This window comes from Typopeltis vanoorti, chromosome 20 (genome assembly GCF_054136105.1).
Source record: "Typopeltis vanoorti isolate ZY-2024b chromosome 20, IOZ_Tvanoo_1.0, whole genome shotgun sequence".
Lineage (NCBI taxonomy): Eukaryota > Metazoa > Arthropoda > Arachnida > Uropygi > Thelyphonidae > Typopeltis > Typopeltis vanoorti.
In genome coordinates, this window is record NC_143568.1 from 36,802,759 (window position 1) to 36,822,306 (window position 19,548).

General features: G+C 35.5%; 1 protein-coding gene across 3 annotated transcripts in view; it reads right to left on the reverse strand.

The window, feature by feature from the left end:
- Nucleotides 1-19,548, reverse strand: part of LOC150095372 (neprilysin-11-like) — an 84,833-nt gene that overhangs the window by 50,091 nt on the left and 15,194 nt on the right. For all 3 annotated transcript variants that reach the window (XM_090409831.1, XM_090409829.1, XM_090409830.1), the window contains exons 2-6: nucleotides 18,610-18,682; nucleotides 10,299-10,393; nucleotides 5,292-5,339; nucleotides 846-1,007; nucleotides 535-621 (exon numbers count right to left, since the gene is read on the reverse strand). In XM_090409831.1, coding sequence (XP_090265957.1) covers nucleotides 535-621; nucleotides 846-1,007; nucleotides 5,292-5,339; nucleotides 10,299-10,393; nucleotides 18,610-18,671 — 454 coding nt within the window. In that variant the 5' untranslated portion in view covers nucleotides 18,672-18,682. The remainder of the gene's footprint in view (nucleotides 1-534; nucleotides 622-845; nucleotides 1,008-5,291; nucleotides 5,340-10,298; nucleotides 10,394-18,609; nucleotides 18,683-19,548) is intronic.

Consider the following 19,548-nt stretch of genomic DNA (forward strand, 5'->3'; position numbering starts at 1 on the left):
AATGTTCCCCCATGAATGTCCCTCCTCCAATTTTCCTCATCCATCCCCTTAGGACCGGCTGAGGTTGTGCCCTCCAATGAGGGATTTCTAAGTATGTATTTTTGACTGCAGATCGGTGTGTTCACGAGCCAGTTTGCCCGTTCTGAGGGACGAAAAAATCCGAGTTTCCGGGTGAAAAAACCCCTACCTCCATTTGAGATCAGCTAACTCACTTTTAGTCGAAAAAGATAAAGATTCCTCACGTCATAGACGGGAATGGAGCTCAGGTGTTTCCGACCGAAGGGCTTCGTCTATACCGACTGAGCTACAGAGGTTCTGCTTGTGATTAGTCTACATTGAATAATATCAACTTTTTATTTTTATTTTGAATAGATGTGTGATTACAATGGACAACAATAATTTTGACAAACGATATTGCAGGATCTTCTAAGTTGCGCTAATTTAGTACGACCAATCCTAAGCTAAAAAAAAAACACTGTTTAACGTACAGCAACTGATAATTTTAAGTAAGAGATTGAGAATGATTTGACTTACTGGTGTTGATGCAGGCATCATAAGCATCCATAACGAGTTCTGCTGCCCTTGGCATATGAGGTTCCCTGGGCTTCGATTCCAGGATTTCTGCAATACATCAAAAATACAGCTAGACTACTCACTGCTGAACTAAAAGTCTCTCTCTCTCTCTCTCTCTCTCTCACACACACACACACACACACACACACACACACACACACACACACACACACAGAGAGAGAGAGAGAGAGAGAGAGAGAAGAGAAACGAACTCAATAAATGTTACAGGTGAAATCAAAGCCGAAAAACACCATAGACAAGTGTCGGATTACCTTTGAGTTCTACATCAACTGAACTCTGGATGGTGGCAAAATGACTTGTAATAGCATTCGGTTCCAGTTTTTTGTTCTGCTCCTCCCACGAACCACAAGTGAAGTTGAAGAAATCTTCACAGGGGTCAATTTTCATGTCCATAGAGTCCAGTAGTATAGCCGCTAATAAGAAAGCGTGGAAAAATCAGGAAATCAACATCTTTTTTTTTTTTTTTTTTTTTAACTAGCATAATACTATTTCGTAGCTCAGAAAAACGATAAATCATAGAATTGTAAAATCCATATGTTATAGAGTGTTTGTGGACTATTAATCAATTGAAACAGCAGAAGTTATTATGAATGAATCATCAGATCTCTGACACGGTGAAAATGAATGGAAAACTATTTCGAACTGTGTCGGGGGATGAAAGTGTTGAGTCACGAGGATGCAGAATGTGTGAGATTATCATCTTCCTCCATCTCTAAAGCTTAATACTTGTTTTCAAATATATGTTTCAGTAAAAAGATGCAAATCAGAAATTCTTAATGACGCATCCCAAAAATTAGAAAGAGATAGAATACCAACACCGCCTTTACCATATGAATCGAGGTGGTTAACAGCCACATAAATGTTGTCTTATAAATCTAAAGTTGTGGGAATCAAAAGGCAAGCTCAATAACTATTGAAATTCTTCTGATGGAATAGTTCCATTCACTTATGAGTCTGTTTTTTTCTTTTTTGGTAAAGAATCTGTACTTGGAATTTGATTTCTCGATAACTCTGAAAAGTAGAAGACTGTTGATATCCGAACGAATACTACTAAGGAGTGAGAAGAATCTTTCTCAATTGGAGAATTTAAATTCTTGTCGACAAGCAATTAAAACATACATCTTTCTCCTCCTCCATGTAATAGAATAATTTATCTAAATGCATGACACCAAAATACCTTCTAAATTTATGATTTTCAGGGTTTATGTTTCAATAGTTATTGAGTTTGCATTTTGATTCCCACAACTTTGGATTTATAAGACAACATCTATGTGGCTTAATCACTTCGATTCAAATGTTAAAGGTGGTGTTGGTATTCTTCTGGTGTTTGAAATTACGTTTCTCACAGATCAAAGAACAGTTCTGGGCAATTATGCTTCGAAAATGGATGAGAAGCTTATAACTATAACTGCAGTTTTGGCTACTCGATGTTTACATTTTTATGTAACTCTACGATTAAATTAAATCTATGATTTGTACCAAATCTTAAGTATGCATTCTAGTTCGAAGAAATTAATATGTTATAATAAATGTTATTCTGTCCCCCCCCCCCACACACACACACAACAATCGGATATATACGGAGGCAGAACGGTTTTTTCCACCCTGAAACTCGGCTTGTTCATCCCACACACACCCACACCGGCAAATCGGCCATGAGAATTACAGACAAAAGTACTAGTAGTGGTGACGGTGATGAGCGGTAGATAGCGTTATATGTAGCTGGTGGATTAAGTAGTGGAGATGGTGATTTGTGTTGTAGTCTTGGACTCCTTGTAGGTGTCACGTAATAATAATAACAATGATAATGTAAACATCTATTTGTTTAATTCTCTTCGTGAAATGCCTGAAATTTCATGTGCACGATTCATTTTTATCACAGATTATATTTTCTCTTTTTCCTTTCTCGGATTTCAATTTTAATGTAAGTTTTTCAAGACAGAACACAGACCGAATTGTTTCAATTTTTTCAATCATTTATAGTTTATAACTAGCTTCTGTTTATTCGTAACTTTTTTCCAAATATTAATGTTGTGCATTGAGAAGACAGTAGATTTAATATTCGTATGATGAGAGTATTGGTGTATTCGTACACGTGATTTCTATGAGTCATAATATGAGTAATATTGAGGAAAACCAACAAACAAGGACACGCTAATCATTAATACAGAAAGAAAAGTTTCCATTTCCACTATTTTCTGGTATTTTCCTTGTACGTATCAGCGAGCACTCAAGCACAAAGATCTTACTGACTTCATAGCATCATATAATCTTAAAATGTTTTTCAACATACGCGTGTACAATATTTGAAAAATATCTTACATGAATTGATTATCAAATTTCCATAGACACGAAGACATCACGTGTCATACTACTGTTATATGGTAACAAAGGTAATTACTGTTTTTAATAAAGCTATTAAAATGTCATTTTTCCTTCTCGGAAACCCGTATTTTCTTCCGGTAAAACAGAAACGGGCTGGCGATTAACAGACATAATGCATATGTCTGTTTCTTATGGCCTTAAATGTCTTGTCTTAAATCTAAATAGCCCTGACCTTTCGTGCTTGGGTGTATATTAACATACTTTTATTTCTACATATTCTCAGTAGATGTCACTACAATATATTCCATATTGAGAATTTTACTGACGCAGATAATTAATTGCGTTCAGTTAAGAGACAAATGGCTCACCTGTTGCCGTATAACTTAGCTGAAAAACAATAAATAAAATGAAAGAACTATGTTGATGATGCGTTTATGGGATTTGAGTTCCTCTGTAACTAATAATAGTATCAGGGGTACGAAACTAGTTTTCTTCATAGTGTGATATAGCGAGAAGCCAGAATTTTAGTAGTGAAGAATAATAAAAAAAATAATAAAACATCAGATAAGTAATAGATTATTTCGTTTTATTAATTAATGCTGAATTATTAAGAATATTTAAATCACATTGTAAATTTAACATTCAATTCATAAGAAAAATAACTTTTATAACTTTTTTTTATTAAAAAAACATGAAATATGAAAACAAATTTGTACTTGATGTTTGTAACGAATTTCGAAAATGTTATTCAATTACATGCGATCGAGACTCCCCCCACCCCTCCTACCTATGAAGTTCACTTTCGTAAATGTTAATTCAGAAACTGTGCAAACGAATGCTTTTATATTATTATTATTATTATTATTGTCATTATTATTACTTCGGGAAACAGCTCATGTTTATAATGCACATGGCAAGAATCTCTTAAATGCGATGCATTTAAGAGATTGCAAAAATGTAAAACTAAAATAATTACTTTTTTTTTTTTCATACAAATTATAGAGGTCGAAACACTCACTGTCCTTGAAAACGTCTTTAACAGTTTGTATTTGGGAATCTCCAACTTAGATCATTATATGACTATCAGGGGGGGGAGGAGGTGGGGAGATCATTTTCTGCAACCTTCAGCCGTCAATCCGTCTTTTCACAAGTGAAAGCCTTCTCACCATTTTGGTGTTTCTTTTTGTTTTTAACTTGAATTTCTGGGATTCGGCTTTGCTAATACACGTACATTCATTTCGTTCACAATGGAACACGGACTTGGATGAGTTCAAATATGGAAATTCATATGTGGAAGTTCAAAAGTCATTTCGTATTAAATTTTCGAAGCTACAGAAAACGATAGGATAAAAGGTTATAGGTTTAAAAAACCCTCAGCAACAAAAAACTCCCATCTTCATATCTTGGACTATTTTCAAATACAGTACATAAAAAATATTTGAGATACTTGAACTAAAAAAAAACCTTAAAAGTTCAAGAAAAATCTGTTTTTGGATTTTTCTTAAGCATAAAATGAAAAGTAAGATAAAGAATGTATGAAATAAGTATAACGAAGCAATAACTAAGACCTTTTGAAAATGAGTTGATTGTCGTTTCGAATGAGGACCGAGAGAGAAAGGAGGAAGGGTATAAAGTTAGGCATTGTGTATTACGACGGTCAGATACGAGTCGAGTGTGCTCTCCAAATACACTCTACCATAATTTGCAACTGAACTAGGTCTTGTGAAAGAAGAAAGAGTAATTTATTCTCTAATCTTATAGCTAGACGGGTTGATAACACTGCCCGTGAAAACAATGACTGGTCGTATTATCATTTATTGGAATATGATTCCGCTTGTTGCCTAAGACTGGGCTTTGAATTTTAAAGAACGACTGTGATTAGTGGAAATTCTGGAGTTTGAATTCCATCTGGGATGCGAAGTCCTTCTGGGTTTTTTTTTACTCAAACCCAAGTTTGATTTTTTTCTTAATTTAAAAAAAAACTGTTTACCTGAGCATACGGTCGACAATTCGCGAGGCTGATAAAAGTTCCTATAGTTAATGACTACAATCAGGACGTTTTTCTTTCGCGTTATGGAAGTTCCGAAGAGACTATGCATGAAGTCGCCAAATCATTTTAAAACTTTATGTTTTAGAAAACAGCTTTTAGCTTTTAAGCTTCAACTTTATTTAAACATTTAAATTAAAAGTACAAACCTTACTTTTTTTAGCACATTATGTTTTTAAATAAAATACTAATAAACTAAGAGGACATAGCAGACAAGTTTACCATTTCATTAAGACGATCATAAAATCAGACATTTAAAGACGCTGTAATCATCGTTTAATTAATGCTTTAGCATGGATCATTATACCGGAATAAAGTGACTAACCTGACCTGATGCATGATTTGGAAAAACACACCTCTTCAGGCTCCTTCCCTGAAACATAAAAACAGTGAAACAAGTTAATTTTATTAAATGAAAACTGCTTTTGCTCATTAATATTACCCCTACTAAATTTCACGTACTAAGAAATGAGAATAGGTCTGACTGAAAGGTATTTTAGACTCCTTCCACGTTACTTTCCATTATTCAAATACGAATTCAGTTCGAGAATGGAATACACAAAAGATTCATAACAAGAAAACTATTTAGATGTCCTAAATCAAATCACACAAACAAAGAAATCGAGTTAAGAGTATAGGAGTGGAGAGAAAATGGATGATTTTTTTATTTAATTCTCAAACAGATGCTGTTATTTACCATAAAGGCCGCAGTTCTCGTAGTATACGCATGTGCTGTTTGTTGTTGTTTTTGCTGTCTTTTGGAATTGCAGCCAAAGTTGGGGAGGCCAGCGTATTGTGTCTAAAAACTGCTATGTCTTCTGGCCGGTTTGCCTATTTTGCGGCAGAAAAAAAAAATAGTTTCAGGGAGGAAAATATTCTTTCACCTCTGTAAGAAACCGGTTAACTCGTTCTCAGTTGAAAACCCCTTATCACTGAGTCCTACACGATAGTTGGAACCCTCTCCGACTGCTCCACAGAGGTGCATCTCACTGATATCTCTAAGCAAACTTTCTTAAATTAACCATTGGTCCCTTTTCACTAATGAGTTAAGCTATGAGGACAGAAGCATTGTATATTGAGTAATTATCATTGCTCGCCCTCTGTGTCTCTTCGAGATGTTTCTATTACAGATGCAGTATTTCTCTTCTGAAGTCTGACCTATTTTGTTCATACAGCTTAGTCTCTTTTATCTCTTAATCTTTTTAGGCAACTTTTATCTCTAAAATTTCCTTGCGAAGTTTAATATACAGGTAACTCTCGTCATAAAACGGGGTTTGCGTTCTCGAGAATCGCAGCGTATATCGAAAACTCTTAAACCCTTATGTGCGAAAACGCGGATAAAGAAATCGCGTATAACGAGAGTTACCTGTACTGCAAACACTCACTTAATTGGTTATTTGAAACAGGTTATTCGAAAAGCAATAAAATAAATCAACACAATGATAAAATAGCAAATAAAAATATAACGAAATCAAATCAACAGAACACGTAAATTAGGTTGATCAGTTTTTTTTTTTTTTAGTAGAAAACTGTGCATTATTATTGTAGTGAACAGGTTGAATGCAAATTAGGTTGACATTTGAGTACGCCACGCTAAACAAGTCAGTATTATGGGATGGAGGAAAACGTGATAAAAGAAAAAAGGAAGACACGATGTGTAATTATAGCATGAGAATTGAGTAGTGAAGAAAGGGCAAGTTAAGGTCAAAACTAATATCAAACACTTCCACTTGTTGAAATATATATTCGGAAAACTTTTAAGCGAGAGAATTTAAATAATCATTTATATAATATATGCATTTTGACATTTCAATAAAAATTTAGTTAAAAATTAATAAAATTTGAAATTAAAATGTGACAGAATATGTTAAATATATAAAACCAAGTAGCCCAGTCAGTGTTGACATTTCCCTTTAACTAGAAAAATAGAAGAAAAAAAAATATATGTATATATATAGCAGAATGCTTCAGTGTGGACTAAGATCCATATTTAGGACAAAAAAGTGAAAATCTGTATCTTATAGTCTGAATGCAGACAAAGAGGAAAAGTGTAATTCAACTAAAATGTATCTTGTAAAACCCATTAACATGCCTGAGGAAAAATTCCTATCTTACCAGGAAAATGCTTAAAGCAAATTCTTTTACGTGCTAGCGAAAGACAAAAACTGATCACGTGCTGAAGGGAATTGAAAGAAATGAGACAGAACATGCGCCAGTAGCGTTCTATGTATATCTAGAAGTTTCTTTTTCCTCTAGAATGCGTGCTTCGATATTTGGTGGTATAAAATTATATGAATACTCATCAAATGTCTTTGAATAAATAACATTACTAAACCTAATTAGATACTGAACAGCTTCAGTTCTTTGAAAAACATTTCAGAAACTTACTAGAAGAGTAGACGGGAAAAAATCATGATAAAAACATTGCTTGTTAAAATACACCTGAAAACACTCGTACGCGCTTTCCAGTTATAGTTCAGGTCTAAGAGACTTTTACACATTTATTTTATAATGCCTGAAGCGGTATAAGAGATGGCGCTGCCTACGCGGTGAATGTAACATTGATCGCAGTTCTTATTTCACTTTTTACTTTTATATCTAGAGTTAAATATCAGCAGTAACTGTAGAAAAAGAGAGAGCGAGAGACAGATAGAGAGAATTTTGTTTATGATGCCTTTATCAAAGCTTAAACAAGTAAACGATTTAACAAACGAGTGCTTAAAAATTAAGGGATTAAACAAACAGCGTAAAAAGATAAAGGGTTGAGCAAGTACTTGAAACAAGTAAACGAGTACAAAAACAAGTACATTTTGCTCATACACTGAAGCAGCGTGCTATAAGTTCTGCAGCCTCTCGTGCGTGAGATTTATATTAAAAAACGTAGGTGAACAAATCAGTTAAGTAAATTACGTTGCTAAAAAAAAACTAAACGATGTCTGCAAGGACAAATATCGTCTAATGAGTTGACAACAGTCGCATAGGTAAACTCGAACGCTAGTGATGTGCAAATAAAATAAAATGTTACAGTGTGAATTAAAGAATATGTAATTTATAAATACTGGAAATTGAGTATGTATGTTCTGTATTTTTATAGTGAATACGAATAACAAAGGATATCGTAGTAACATCTTGAATTAATATTATGAAACTATGATGGTATTTTCAAAAGTTTTCCTCGTTTAGCATGCGTGGCTACTGGGATGATGGATGGAAAATGCCTCCTCATCCGCGGCCACTCTTTATATGAATCTGTCAGAATTCGATCTCTTCCCTATACTAAACGCTTAACAACCATAGACGACGATGTTGCCAAAGTGATTCAACTTATTAAACAAATCAATAAAAAAAATTTTGCTGATAGGAAATACGACTTACCCAGACGTTTAACAACAGCGATGAGGCAGAATGGAGATTATAATGAAGGCTTATAAATGGAATTTGTTTAATAAATGTTTGATTTAAGAGGAGTCCAGTATACAGAACTTTTGAAATGATCTCCGTACATTCCATTCGTGTAGAAGGAATATCAGAAAACTCCTCGAAAAACAGTTTGTGAATGGCGATGAAATGTCTTTGAACTTCATATATAAAGAAATAATAAAGGTAGTAAGTTTCATTTTTTATTATTATTCTGAGGCTACCCGCTCGTCCGCTGTCATTTTACAAAAACAACTTAAGCTTTATACATATAATAATAAAAAAATTTACGAAACGCTTGACTACCCTCAGTAATTTGACGTATTAAATAATACTATCACATGGTCTTGCTCTGAATACGCTCTTAATGCAATGTTCATGAACTTTTTTTCGACACCCTTTCCTTTGTGAATATCACGAAATTAGCACCATTTTTCCCTATTAATTTAAAATACTTTAAAAGGGTTAATTTTTTTTAAAATTAATCTATGTATGCGAAACCAAAGAGCTTTGTAAACATAGATTATGTATACGAAACTTTTTTATATTTCAATTACTGGTTTATTTTCAATTAAAAAAAATTACATAAAGGCTCCTCCGTAGCGCAGTTGTGAAAAACGACAGGATGAACCCTTGGATTGGATTAGAAAAGACCGGAGTTCCATTCTCAATACGAAAGGAATTTTTACGGAGGCTAGTAGTGTTTTTCTCTTCCGGAAATTCTGAATTTTCTTCCCGCATACCTTCAAATCGGCCAGAGAACACACACTATTAGTAGGAGGTAGATGGCGTGCTAGTAGACGGTAGATGATGTGGTACCGATGATGCATTATGCAGTGTGTAAGTGGTGTAGAGATCCCCTCAATCTCCTAGGATGGGAAGGGCTTCATGGAGGAGTGCCATAATAATAATAATAATATATATTAATCTAAATTATTATATTGTTCTAACCATGATTTACGATTTATGAATAAAATACTTTAATTAATAAGAACTCCTTACTTCACCCATTTTTTTTTTTTTTTTCATTCGAGAAACATGCTAAGTAACATCAAGAAACACTCACTGATAGGCGAGTTAGAATAAGTATTTGGAAATACAGAAAAGTGACATCGCTGCAACTGAAAAAATTCTCAATTGCAATGATGTCACCTTTCTATAAAAATTCTTCAAAATGTATTAATTAAGGTGTAATCGGGTTTGAATGGAATCACAGGAAAAGAAATAAAGGTTATGAGGTCTGTACGTTATCTCTGTGTATTTGAAAGGTAGTAGTTTGTTTTGCGAAAGTATAAAACCGAATTTCTTTTTTTTTCTTATTAATTATGGCCAAAGCAACCGAAAGAAGCCTATGAGTCAAGGGTAGTATATGTAATCTGGATTTATAACCATGTGCTCTTCTGACTAGTGTGTCTCTTGTGCGTGAAGAAAAACCCTAGTGTCCGGGAGAAAAAGAAAAACCTGCCACTTCCTTATGAATAGAAATATACTGCAGTGGAAATCGCAAGCTATTTCCATTGGATTGGGGCAATGACGAGATCTCGAGCTAGTTGAATGGCAATCGAGCATATAGGTTACAGGATATAGATATAGATTATTTTGGCTTTCATTGAGAAGAAAGGATTTCCGCTTGAATTCTTAGAACCCAAGCGTAAAAGTGTCTGCCGCTTCCGCTTGGGTTCAAAGTTTGTGTTGTAAGAGGTTGATAGGGTCTCTCTCTTCACATCATGTAAGCGTCTGTTGGAGTTAAGTGCATTTGTTCGTTGTCTGCTTAACAGCATTGGCTATTCAGTCAACACCACCCGCTGTGGATCAATTTCGCTTTCATCTTTATTGTATGAATACAACATGAAACTCATTCCAGGTCGACTACTCACTAATCGAGGTACTTGTGCCTCTTGTTGAAATGGCTTACCTGTGTTAGTTATGATCAAGATGGCCACCACAAGAGCTGTAATGATCGCCAGACACAGGATAGCTACTGCGATCATCGCTATTCCTTGCTTTGACCTGCAACGACACAAACGACTTACATGAAATAGTTGTGTATTTATTAAATTAATTGTGTCCTATCGTTCAGTATCCTAATAGATCGGAAGTTATCATAAAAATCCTACGAATAAAAAAAAAGGGGGGATGGAAACGTAAGATCAAAACAATGTCGTTTTGAACCTCTGGAAGGCAACATCAAAATATTGTAATGTGATTGATTATTGCCTCATGTTAAGGAAACATCCGATTTGGGTTTTTTCAGCATTCGGGCAGATCACATTGGACGTACGATATTGCAAAGGAACAGTCCCCATGCAATTTTGAATGTCCCCATGCAAATGTCAGTGCTACAGAATGAAATGTTAAAGTTCCCAAAAACCACATTTCAAGTATCAGCCTGAAATTTCCATGAATTATTCATTTCTTTGACTTCATATTACAGAGCTTGTTTGGTTTCCATCGCTGTGCACATTACATAAAATGGTCATTTTTGGCAGTCCTACAAGGTACTGCTACAAAGCATCGGGATCTTCTGCATACTTCTACAAAGTATGCAGAAGATCCCGAACCGTCTGAAGAACAAAGTAGAGGATTAACTCTCGAGAATCTAGACGAAGAGCATTCCTCTGCTGCTGCTGGGAATCCGCCCCTAATTGTTTTCTTTCGGATTGTGTTTAGCACCGCCTGTAATTCGATTAGGATCTTCGAAATATCCTGAAATCCCAATTCTTTGAGCTATAATTTCGCGTAGGAAACAAAAGCGGTCATTTGGGGTAGAGATCTGGGTGGGAGGGGATACAGACTATCGGTAGTCTAAACAGCTGAACAGTTTAGACCACTTCATCGGAGTGAAGCAAAAAAGTCGCGTATTTGACACTTTTCTTGGAGTTTTCTAAGAATTCTTTAAACGGCTAAAAGGAACCTAAGTAGTTGACAGTTTTTAGCCTGCAAAAACGAAATGCTGATGCACAACTTCTTCACAGTAAATAAATAAAATAAATAAAATCCATGCTCTTGATATTCCCCGGGACCATCTGATTTTTTTTCTTTCAAACATTTCAGGTATCTGAAGCAGTTTTTTCAACTGCAACAAATCCTTTCACATCACTAATTTTTCTTTAAAAATTTGCAGAATATAAACAACCGATAAGTTAAACCACGTTTACATGAAAACGCTGCAAGAAACTGTTTAAATGTGAAAAAAAAATTATTATTATTATTTGTAAATACGTTTTCTTTACCTTGGGAATAATGTATATTAGGGTTACCAAGTAATTTTATAAACTTGGTTATTTTACTCCTAATCTCAAGTAAGCAAACAGTTAAGTTTGCGCCTGAACGTAGTTCAAGTCTGAAGGTGATGCAACACCAGGGCAACTCATTGTAAAGGTGAGTAAAGCTCTGATCACTATTCTTAGTATTTTCCATAATGTAAAGCACATCCACTAAGAGATGTATACTGCAATACATTATGGGTGGGGTCACTACCCAGACCGGCTTCAACCTTATGTATAGGTGAAGCGGGCTCTAAAAATAAGACGATCCCGAAAGTTGGCCCAACTCAGCGTTGTTCCACTCAGTGATAGGCTCACCCTATCACCGAGAAGAACTTCTCAGCATTGGCTCTACCCAGTGGCAGGCTCACCCCACCACCACCAAGCAGAGCCATAATCTCAGCGGTGGCCCCACTCAGATACAGGCAAAAACCTACCTCCAAGCGGAGCCTCTCAAAGCCAGATTCCCCGCACCGGTTTCCACCCTTATGAATAAGTAAAGCCGTCTCTAAAAATTCGGACGATCCCTAGGCCATCAATTGTGGGCGAAAGACTGTCCATCTCAGCGTTGGCTCCACTCAGTGATGGCCTTCCGCCCACCACCACCACCGAGCAGAACCACTCAAATTCGGAAGAAAAGCATTCACGGACAAAGCCCCTCACCGGGTCGTGCCGGAAAACACTTTCCCCGGAGACTCAAATTGCTCCCTAAAGGCAAAAACCTTAAGAGAACGAACTCATATTAGCAATCTCACCGGTTTCCACCCTCATTGGAGTCTCATCAGTGAGTAGCTAGACCCTAAATACCAAGGTTTTAGTAATACAGAGCCTTATCAACTTTACTTATACAAGTTGCTACAAGGTGTTTTTATTTTGAATAAGAATCTCTGGAGGAGATATAGATGTAAATAAGTTTTTTTACCTTGGGAATAATGTATATTAGGGTTACCAAGTCATTATTAATTTAATAATGTACCAAGTACATTATTCCCAAGGTAAAAAAAAAAACTTATTTACATCTATATCTCCTCCAGAGATTCTTATTCAAAATAAAAACACCTTGTAGCAAATAAACTTATACAAATAAAAACACTTGTATAAGTAAAGTTGATAAGGCTCTGTATTACTAAAACCTTGGTATTTAGGGTGTAGCTACTCACTACTCACTTTTTTGAGGTGGAGACCTCAAAAAAAGGTTGAAACCGGTCTGGGTAGTGACCCCACCCATAATGTATTGCAGTTATACATCTCTTAGTGAGATGTGCTTTACATTATGGAAAATACTAAGAATAGTGATCAGTTCTTTACCCACCTTTACAATGAGTTGCTCTGGTGTTGCACCACCTTTAGATTTGAACTACGTTCAGGCGCAAACTTAACTGTTTGCGTACTTGGGATTGGAGTAAAATAACCAAGTTTATAAAATTACTTGGTAACCCTAATATTATTATTATTATCGTGGTGATATTCTTTTACTGTTATGGAGATATTAACGTTTGTGAATTTTATTTCCATTTGTCATGATCGTACTGTAGGTTTAAAGTTTTTTGTTAGGAAATAAGTAACGGGGTGGTAGAATGTTTTTTTTTTCTTTCGCTTTGAATGACGTAGTACCTTCGATGTATGTGATTGAGCCACAGATTAAATGACGCTGCAAGTGATGCCAGACGATGCGAAATAATGAGTGCTTGCCACACTAGAAGAATCCAGAGCCATTCCCACTTTTACGAAACATCTGCTTTCTCAGTGCAACCTTAATGTAATGTTTGACTTATTTTCATTGATGACTCCGTTCTTGTGGATTCAAAGTTCTTGCGACACTTTGCTGTTCTTTTGTTCTCTTATACGAAATACCATTTTCGCTGCTCTTCTCTGATTTGTCATCCTTAGTACAATTGTTCAAGTAAACGAGTAAAACAGACTACGGCTTGCCTCTCTCTTCTCTCTCTCTCTCTCTATGTACATTTATTTTTATTTATTCATATGGAGTTTCCTCCCTTTCCTCCCCCGTCCTTATTGGGGCGAGTTGATCCCCCTCATGGGGGATTAAGTATTTATGGCTGTAGATCCATGTGTTCAGGGAGCCGGTTTGCCTGCTTGCGGGATGAAAAGCCCCAGATAAACTGGGGGGAAAAACCTGCCATCCACGCCCAAGACCGGCTAACTTGGCTATGGTTGAGAAAGATCCTTAAGCTCCTCACGTGGGCGACTGGAATCGAACCCAGGACACTCCTTCCCCAGGCATATGGTTGCGAAGCGCATAGCCACTAGGCTAACCGCGTGGACTCTGCGTACATTGAAAAACGATAAGTGAGCAGTACACAAAAGGGAGTAACATTTAAAAAGGATGGGAGTCATACTGATCAAATAAGGAAGGGTATTTCACATGTCAAAAATTGTGTACATATTTCGGGATGAATTTATTCAATCAAATGTTCTAAATTGGTAGCACTAGCTCAATAATAATAAAAAAAGACTTAAAATTTAATTGCATAATTTAAACTTGAAAAAAAATGAAAAAGGGTTCTGAGGCATGTCTCTTTTCAAGGATTGTAATCGCAGATGATATATGGATTACATGAAATCCCGAAGAACGTTCAGCAATCTGCATGAAAGATCATGGACACCACATTTATTATTATTATTGTCATTGAAATTGAAATAGCAAAAGAGATCTTCTCTTGAAGCTTACAGGGTACTACCAGCGAGCAAAGTATCCTCAAAGGATACGCGTATAACTCTCAGTAGGAATTACGGCCTGTATTGCCTTATTCTCAAATCCTTAATAATAATAATAATAATAATAATAATAATAATAATAATAATAATAATAATAATAATAATAATAATAATAATAATAATGTGTCAATATACGATATACACAGGTACAAAATACAGTACATTCCATATTGATAAAATGACACCGAATCATCGTACGATCTGTTTTATTTTTCCTTAATGCAAATCAAACAAACACAACAGAAATCCGATCCACGTCGTGATGAAACTCTGGATTACAAATCACCACACAAGGAGAGTGCGTATGGTGGAAAAGTACTCACTATCCACGTTCAAATAGTCTAGAAATACTTGTCGAAATGCTTTTCAATTTTTTCACCTTCGAGCAAATGAGCAAATATTAAAAATATCAATGAAACTATCGTAGTGATGGCTTAATTAGAGCTATTATGGAGTTCGGGAATGCATAATAATTTGAAAGGGTTCTTATAAAATCCCCTTTCTAATTTTAATTAAAGGAAATAATTTTAATGTTTTTTCTATGCATCACATCGGAAGTACTGCTAATAAAAAGCATTGCTCGAGTAACTCAACCCCCCCATCACACACACACACACACACACACACACACACACACACACACACACACATACACACATACACACAAAATAAAATTCCTACCTTAGAGAAATCCGTAGATGAATGTTTCGAGAGGAAATTTCGAGACGAATGTTATCGAAAAGGCTTCGCTAACAACCAAATTACAGTTATTTCAACGCTGAAGAAAGCAACTTTTTCCACCATATACAGCACAAGACCTACTCCGCTCATAAGAAATTTCATGTTTTTACCAAGCTGTGTCTAAATTATAAGTCTAGAATGAGAAACATACATAAATATAACTCCATACAAAAACAAGAATTTTCCTCAAAATGGAAAAATCGAGGATACGTAACTTGTTTGAATAAGCAGACGATATTTGAATGACAGTTGATAGTTTCGCCAATCACATTTCAGACATAAATAAGTGCACAAAGTGTAAGATTCCGTTCCATCAAGAGAAATTAAAATTAAAATGTGCACCTGTTTTGCTAGAAAATATTTCAAATATGATAAATATATGAAACAAAATTCACTGAATAATAAGGCACAACTTTAGCCATTCGAAATACTAAGCCGTCAGATGGCGTTTAATCAACTGCACTGTTCACTGATCGGTATTCTATCGTTCATAACTACTTCAATAATTAATATTACAAAAATTTAACACTATTTTTATTGCCGTTTCTCAAATATTTCTGTTTTTTCCATCTAAGTTATCTTAGATGGAAAAAATTACAGGTTAGTACATCAAATTTTGAATGTGACAAAATTAATCGCGATGTGTTGCCCTGTATAAGTGTTGCTTTTCATTTTGTTCTTAGCATTGCACTAAGACCACGAGGAGAGTGTATTATGATTAACCGAAGTGTTCTCTACCCAAGTTTTCTATTTTTATTGTCTATTTCTTGATTTTTTTTTTATTTTGAACAAAAATTTCAGATTTGTAAGCGAGATTTCTTGCAAATATTTTAATAGTTTATTATTGTTGTTGTTATTATTAACGGGTATCTCCATAGAGTCCAAAAACTTATCTCGGGAGACCCACAAACATTGTTTACAATATACCTATCATACCTCCCACAATGCATCCAAAATTTCTCCACGGAAGGAAGAAGCTAGCCATTATTAACATAGTATCTACAGTATCATACCTCTCCTTAAACTGATTCAACGAAAAGAACTTACAACCACCTCGAGCAACCTATTCCACTCATTCACCATCCTCGTAGCAAAAAATCCAGACCTCACACCCTTGGAAACGTTACTTAACTTCCAATGATAACCTCTTGTTCTATTCCCATTTAAACTGGAAGTATCCAATGTATCCTCATTCTCATTGAGCCTCTGGGGTAGGTGCCCAGTGAAGGTACTCATGCTAACGCTTAATCATCGACTACTACGTTTACAGTTCACATCTAAGAAACGTCATTGTACCATTTAAGACTGGAAAAAATAACCGAGAAAAGGAATCTCCCCGATGTCATGATCCAACAGAAGCAGTTATAGCATGGGAATGTGTTCCTGGATATTTGTCATCAATGCTACAAAGTACCTATATATTGTGGCTGATTCCATTGTAAATGTCTTTCCAGATGCGCTTGTGCGCTCGATATAAAATTCCTCTATAATGTATCGTGTTACGTTGCCGGTATCAATCGAGAGTGGTTTGCGAACTGGAAAAGCGACTTCCAGGTTTTTACCTTATCAAGCCGAATTACCATACAATATCTTCCAGGATGTTACCAGATGAGCCGAATTCGTCGAATTTGAATTTCATAGACTACCCATGGGATTATGGGGGGGTCGAGAGATCGGCGTTTGAATCCTCCACTCCGAAAATTCTCAGTCTACGGGAACCAGTCCTAATGATGTGGTACAGCATACATCTTACAATGCTGAAGATTATATTGTAGACATCATGTCACGCGGCGTAGCGAGAATTCTGGTAGTAAGCGGGAGGACCTCTACAAAACTATTAAATGTTTCGCTGTGCAATAAATAACTTAGAAATGACTCGAAAATAAATCAGCCTAATAAGAATAAAATTATTAGAGAAGACTTCTAAACTATTACTCTGTAAAAATATAAATGAAAAAAATTAATAAAACATAATAATATTAATTAATCAGATATACATTTAGTAAGCAGACCCTGAAAATAATGAGACTTTTCGCTAAAATAACTGAAGAGACGTCCAGTCCACGAGTAAATCAAACACCTGTCCAACATTTCCGTTGGTTGTTGTTCTAGGCGAATGATTTTTTCCATGTGATGTTGCAAATATTTGATTCCGTGGAATACGAGCATGATTATTTACTGAAATGTTTTGTCGAGAATTTGTGCTCCGTCATAATGACTAATGTCTCAGCTTAGGTCATGTCATGGGCACTGTCGTTCAACGAGTTATCGTACCGTAAACATAGACAGCACCACTTTGCGGGAGAGTTCATTTCGGTACGATGATTGTAGTAATTATCCTGGAGAGATGAACTCTGACCTCGCGCTGAAAAAATAAAAGTGTGTGAGTACTCAAGTTTCATGTCCAATGGAAAAAATTGTCTTACTTTTCATTCAAATATTAGATTTAAAAAAAAAAGAAAAAGAAAAAGAAATCAGCAACTAATTTTATGCGCCTTCTGCGTGCACTGCTAACAGTTTCAGCAGCTTCACTGAATTGAGCCATATATAGATGAAGAAAAGCAGCTGTAGTCCATTAACCAATTTGCTTGCCTTTCACATTGTGGTCGTAGTTTGATTTTTATTCTTACTTTGACTCGTATGATTGGATGAGAGCATAAGATGCAAATCCTTTCGAACAAATCTCATGGATTAGCTGTACTGTAATGGAAATTTGCAGAGATACATTGCCGGTTTGTCATTCCCTGTTCTGCCTTGGCAAGAATACATTAAAGCAATGCACACGGCACGTTATCCTCATGGATTTCAGTCATGAGTACAGTGCCGAAAGGGATACTCAATGCAATCTTCCAACCAGTAAGGTGAATTGAATTTAACATGGAATTTAAGTCCAGTGCAAGATTCATTCTATGGTGCTAAGGTGCTGCTAGCAAGAAAAGTTTAGAATGAATATTCTTAACCGTTAATGAAGGAAATAAGTTCAATTCGAAGTTCAGTTATTTTTCTAAGAAGCTTTTCTTCATTCAGCACTAGAAGTGGAATAAAACAGACTAGCAACTGACATTGACATTAACAAGTTAAGTTTATATTTTGTGTGAATTCTACCGACAGAAAGGACTGAACTTACAGTATGTTTGCCCCGTAGGTAGATTACGAGATAAAGAATATAAACTTTGCTCTAGAGACCAGCCATTCAAATTGCTCACACCGAGCCAGGCCACCAATAAGAAGTGTGGTGTTCTCATACCACTTGATGAAAATCACATATAGCCTTAAGACTTATATAATTATATAATAGAATATAATTTCACATAGCTTAGAAACAGATGCTTGGGAAACTATTTAAGAAACTAGTCCAGTACAATACTGATTGGAATTCGAACCCATGATGTGTTGGTTGGAAAGGACACGCAATCCACTCTGCCGACCACTAAGGTGAATTGAATTTAAAATGGAATTTAAGTCCAATGCTAGACTCACCTGATCCACCTTCCCTTGCTACTCCAGGGATGGTACGAATCTGTGCTGTTGTTCTGCGTCATGACAAAGTCACCTACAAAAAAAAGTTTCTGTTAAAAAATTACATATGACAAAATCTGGCATGTATTATGAAGGGATATCGATTTAGGGTAATCAAAAGTTGGATTAGATATGCAATTATGATAAAATGGAGATGCCAACAGTATTCCAGTCTGCATCTGCTTTATCATCAGCTGAGTTACAAGAGCGATCGGTCGTTTTCTTTCAGATATTTAGCCTATAAAGAGAAATAACCAGTCATTTATTGTCTTCCTGCTGGACAGTGCTCCCAGTTGAAGAAGGTCGGGTCAAAACCTAAATCTTTTCGCTCAAATTTTGAACTCAATTATTCAGATTTTAATCATAATACATAGTTTCTGAACTACAATATTATTATCATGTCGTCTTTTTCACTATGCAGAATAAAGATTCTTCCGATTTCACAGATCCGGTTTTGGTTATGACTATGACCAAGTCAACTAAGACCACAATTCAATCTCTTATTTCTATTAATTGGGTGTGTTCTTTGGCTGGTTTTCCTGTTTGCAGAATGAAAAACTCGAATCTCCTGAAGTAAAAATCTCTGAGACTTCCGTAGCGTTTTAGTTGACAGACTAGTAAAAGTTCCTTGAGTTCTAGACGGGATACGAACCTGGATGCAAATGGTATGTTGTCCTCACGATTGCGTTAAGGAAGTTCCAAGTAGATGCATGAAAACTAAAGAAGCTTTTATATATTTTTTCATAAAATTCATATTCATATAACAATGAAGATTACCATGCCAAACCAGCCCAGCTGTTCACTGATATTTCTCAAATATTAGTGAAACCAGATTAAAATAAATGTGAGAATGTTGTGTTTAAGGTGATTAGAGAGAGTTGGTTGGAAGTGACAAGCATG